The sequence below is a fragment of the Trichoplusia ni genome, unplaced genomic scaffold (genome assembly GCF_003590095.1).
Source record: "Trichoplusia ni isolate ovarian cell line Hi5 unplaced genomic scaffold, tn1 tig00003150, whole genome shotgun sequence".
In the NCBI taxonomy this organism is placed as follows: Eukaryota; Metazoa; Arthropoda; class Insecta; order Lepidoptera; family Noctuidae; genus Trichoplusia; species Trichoplusia ni.
The window spans coordinates 208,326-213,263 of record NW_020800342.1 but is presented as its reverse complement, the minus strand read 5'-3'; the positions used below and the strand labels follow the sequence as shown (position 1 = coordinate 213,263).

Here is a 4,938-nt window from a genome sequence, read left to right as displayed (position 1 = left end):
ACAATCCCTCCTAAACAGTATACTTCGACAAAATCATTTGACTGCTCAAATTGTTAATAGAATGTTATTTTTCCCTTTAATAATAATGAATAAGGTGTTATATATATTTGGCTTAAATATTTCGGCAGTCAAATATGCCCCAAGATTACGCAATCATCACTGATTTAACATAGAGCTCCATATTTCAGTATTTGTCCCTGCATAGACGCGCGTTAGTGAGATATTAATCTGTACTTAACAATGTAGCCTTAATATAAGTTCGCTCGTTGCAATATTTAAAATTTATGTAAGCTTTAAAAAATATATTAATACTTTATATAAGTTGATGTTCCCTCCAAATTCCATTATTTTGTGGCAACGACAATACTTCATGTATTGCTCAATGTGTGCTCATTATCCTTGTACTTATTTCTCTAGTGATATAAATTTAATTGTATAAAACAATCGGTTATATATCGTTTGTCTATTCGTAATTCTTTTTTTATTTAATTGTGTTTAATAAATTGATCTGTGAAGATTTGCAGGCGACGCCTGACTTGTATTTAGTATAGATGACAAAATAAACATTTACTTAGTATCATTTCATGTGTTTTTATTTTAAACAAACGTAATAAACAAAGATTTTAGTTTCAACGGATCCCTTATTCGAATATTACATTCCACTTACAAAAGTAACAATTGAATGAATTTCACATGGTTTAAGATCAGTTACAATAGAATCTTGCAATTTTTATCAGTCTTTAAAATGTTCATTGCAAAATCTGTGGTACAATCTTAAAACAAGAGAAATTCATTTAATAGCTACAAACAACAAACTTTAAACATTTCCACAATCCGTTTACAATTATTTAAACAATTTAAATGTATTGTGATACAAAATTGTAAATCTATAAACATGGTTAGTATTGAGTGGCCTAATATTAATTCGAATACCTTTTAGTGCTCATATCTTAGATACTATGTGAAATGATACATTGCTAGCAGTGCCTACTACCAAAACAAAACTAGAACTACCTTCAATAAATAAAAAACAGTAATAATCTTCTGCTTAAAACTGATTTTTTGTTGTCTGCAAGTGGTTTTCTTACAATATAAACATAAAATGGAAGACTTACATTAATAAGCTATTCGCAACAAAATGTATTTATTATTGCACTTAAAAAGTCACAGAAGAATACAAGGTTAAATATCAGGAACATTACAACCTGAGGTCTGGGACTACAACCTTGCTTTTGTAAATTCAACCTTATTTCTTCTAGGGCCCTACCAGCATTTATCATATTTCATTTGTGGAAGTGTCACAGCGTAGCGTTACTCTCACACAACAACAATATTACGGTAAGAGAAGGCGGACCTTCGCAATAGTATAAAAAATAAAGAAATTTGAAAGCACACAAACTTAAAACAAACGAGCTTACTCTACGCTCGAATTGATTAAAAAATAAAATTCTGGAAGAGATCAACTAGCAACCATAAATTAAACTTCAATACAAAAAAGAGAATACTTAAATACTTATTTTACGATTTTTAGCCGTGTTATGACGTAGAAGGTTCATCCTATCTTACACAAGGTAAATCTATGAAGGTCTCCAAACGCTGAACGAGACTACCCCCATATTCCTAATGCTGGGGCCACACTAGTGGCTAAGGTCAATGCCCACTAGCGCAATAATAATTGAGTAATTTTTTCATGTACCGCCACTTGAGCTATCGTCTAATGCTAAACGGCATAATGTCCATAATCGAGATAATTAATAGCATATCTCGTTAGTGTGTCCCCAGCATTAGTCATATTTTTGCAGTTGTAGAGACGGGGCATCCTGCTTCCACAGCTGAAATAGTCTTCATGATATTGTGGTTGTGGATCCGTAGATATTCATTAAATACTTCGAGAGTACAATATTAAAGAATTGGACTTGTGTTGCTTTGCGTACTTTTTCCTATTGGTGACTAAAACTAGTTTCACTACACTGTCATAACACGGCCTCATCGATTACCTATGGCAGTATTGGATTAACGCTTCTAGAAGCAATCTTATTTCTATATTTAAGGAGAAGAATTGAGAAGGTCTATCTATCTAGCCACCACTATTATCAAGGCACATCTTAACGATAACCTAATCGATTCTAAGGAATTTCAAATTTAAGAAAATTTTGAATTTGATTTTTGAATCTAGCTTAGCTGGATTTTTTTTTGCCGAAAGCGATATTCCAAAGAAAACATGACTTATCGTTACTTGAATCTGTTAGTAACAAAAACTCTTCAATTATTTAAATACAGGGTGTTACGGTAATCTGGGGTCATATTCCAAGTAAAGTTATATAGCACGTAGAAATAATCAACTTTCACTAGGAAAACATTTTTTTACTGTTTTGAAAAACATTTTTTTAACGTAATTTGTTTTTTTTTTTTGGTTAGGAGGATATTTTTTATTTCTCTCCTATACTTCAGAAATGACCACACATTCGAAACACCTTGTATTTACTGTATTCAACAAATCCTTATCTTTAGATAACTGCCCCACTCGTAACAACATCATAAACATTTATAGGTCACACAAATTCCAATAATCGGACCAAGATAAACATCTTAATCATGTACAATTTCTGTCTCAATAAAATGGCAACTATGAATACTTGTTTGTTCTAATTGAGCGAGTGCTACTCAAAATTAGGATAACTATTCGCTAATTTACTTTGATACTACTGAAAATGGAAATTAGCTTGGCATTTCTGGGAACAATCTAATCTTATGGCCAATGCTTTGCCATAGCAACAAAATGATCACTTCATAACATGTCTCTAACGAATTCATTTGTGACTTTCTCCCATATCTTTCCTGATCTATACAGGCGGTAGATTTTGTTGTTTACCAAAGCTTGACCGAATTTCGCCATCCCACCTTCAAACTTGTGTTGGAATACTTGCATTTGAGTCTCATTGTAACCTGTGCCAGAAGGATTGGGTATTTTCGGATCCCTACACTCTGTGTATTTATGGGCTCCTAGTATCTCAACTGGAACTACTTTAGTACTTGAGTTCAGAGTGAAGATATCTTCAAATGTCTGCATAGAATCCATGTTCCTCACATTAACAGACTTCAACTTCTGTGGCAGTATATAGTAATGAGTTTTTCTCATTATATCCGGGAATCCCTCTTCAGTTCTATCATCCTCAGGCTGGTTCAAGCAAAACAAAAGAGGTTTGACCTCTAAAGTCTTGAACTTCCTTGTTGGGTCAAAGTCGTTGAATATTTCTTTAATGTTGTTATGTACTCGGGGGGCCAAGAACTCATCCCAGGACAATACCATGGCATGACTTGCTTTATTCTCCTCTTCTTTATCCAATCGAAAATGTCTGAACAAGCAATCAAGCTCTATTGCATCCTTCACTATACTGTAAGATTTAGCAAACACAAAAGGATAGTTCAAAGGGAAGAATTGTATATTCCATTGTGTGATATCGGCCGGCAGTAAGTTCAGTCTCCTTATAATGTCCTCGGAAATCATGCTATCATATATTGTGAATTCATTAACCCCCATCATATGGTGGAAGACCAGAAACTCTATAAAGGAATCTCGGGATACTAATGGCACTTGGTTTGGTATAACACAGATAGCTGGTTCAATGTTATTAACAAATTTAATGCTGCTGCTTTCTCTAGGTTTCCGTTTAGTGTTCACTTCAATCACTCTATTAATTGGGGCATGAATAGGGTTTATATTGTAATCGTTGATGTAGAAACTAACACCCTTTGGTTTCCCCAGATTCTGACCCAGTGAACATTGGAAGATATACAAACGGAAATCATTTGTCGGTTCTGAAACTGTTTTGTAACTAAAACGGCCTGCTTTTGGCTTGTTTGTATTCTCTAACCAAATGTTGCAACGAAAGTTAGGCGGGATACTCGCCTTACCGATGACGATAGTGTCGATGTTATGTGCGTGTGTTGGAGTCAACTGATCGTATTTCTGGTACGATCTCAAGAACGATGAATAAGAATAGAAATTCTCATCGATCTGCTGGAACAGAGGCGGTGTTTCGCGAATCTCCATCGACGAGTTACGAAGAATTTCTGACAACATCGTAGCATTGAACCCGGGCCCGCAAAACTCGATCTCAGAGAGTCCCGGTTTGCCGAAGAAATTCAGCACCTCCAACACATATCTAAGCCTGTAATACTCATGGCGGTATATGAGTAATGTTATTACGCTTATAAAACACACTATCACGAGTATAAGTTGATAATATTTCCTCATTGTGGTCCCTGAAGAGCTTCGAGAAGACTTCATTTATTCACCGGCGGCATCTATAAAGAATTATCAGCCACTGAGATCGTATATATGCCATTAAAATATGACACTAATTAACATTCCTTAACTTACCTATTCAGTGTAGAACAGAAAAATAATTAAAATAATAACTTCCAAAAGGGGATAATCATTTCACAGCATTGCAGATGATTGTTATGAATGAATCAAAATGAATGAACACACACTACTACTACTGTCAGTCTGACAATTGAATGATGTTAGCTTTTTTATTGTGGCTAACCTGTGTTATAGAGATGAGAACACAACTACAGGTTTTATTTTTTCGTCAGTATTCTACTTTTGTTTCTGATAGTCACTTTTGATCTAATTTTAACAAAGTAAAATTTATACACATTCTTTTACGCTGAGAACGTATGATTTCTTCACACTTTTCCTTAGATATTTTTTTACTGGTGTTTGAATAAATAATAATAATAATAATAATAATAAGGAAACCCGCTCCGGGTCTGTAGCCCGCGATGGTGAAATCGGTGTCGCACCTCTCTACACCCCTAGCCGCTCGCACTGGTGTTGCCCACCTGCTGTCAATCGTGACGGTATCATAGGGGGCCCATCTAGTGAGCGGCGAGTCACCGCCTGCCAATTTATTTACATTACCATGTGTA

At 34.8% G+C, this 4,938-nt stretch overlaps 1 protein-coding gene across 1 annotated transcript; it reads right to left on the bottom strand.

Annotated features, from left to right (window-relative positions):
• Positions 1 to 571: 571 nt before the first annotated feature.
• LOC113507796 lies at positions 572 to 4,502 on the bottom strand. Its single transcript, XM_026890722.1, has 2 exons — positions 4,385 to 4,502; positions 572 to 4,308 (listed from the first exon to the last, which is right to left on the bottom strand). The coding sequence occupies exon 2, from the start codon at positions 4,289 to 4,291 to the stop codon at positions 2,789 to 2,791; it is 1,503 nt and encodes a 500-aa protein (XP_026746523.1). The 5' UTR covers positions 4,292 to 4,308; positions 4,385 to 4,502; the 3' UTR covers positions 572 to 2,788.
• Between the last annotated feature and the right edge of the window lie 436 nt (positions 4,503 to 4,938).

Coding starts and splice junctions, on each gene's coding strand:
- LOC113507796 (XM_026890722.1), bottom strand. CDS start 4,291: ATGAAGTCTTCTCGAAGCTCTTCAGGGACCACAATGAGGAAATATTAT.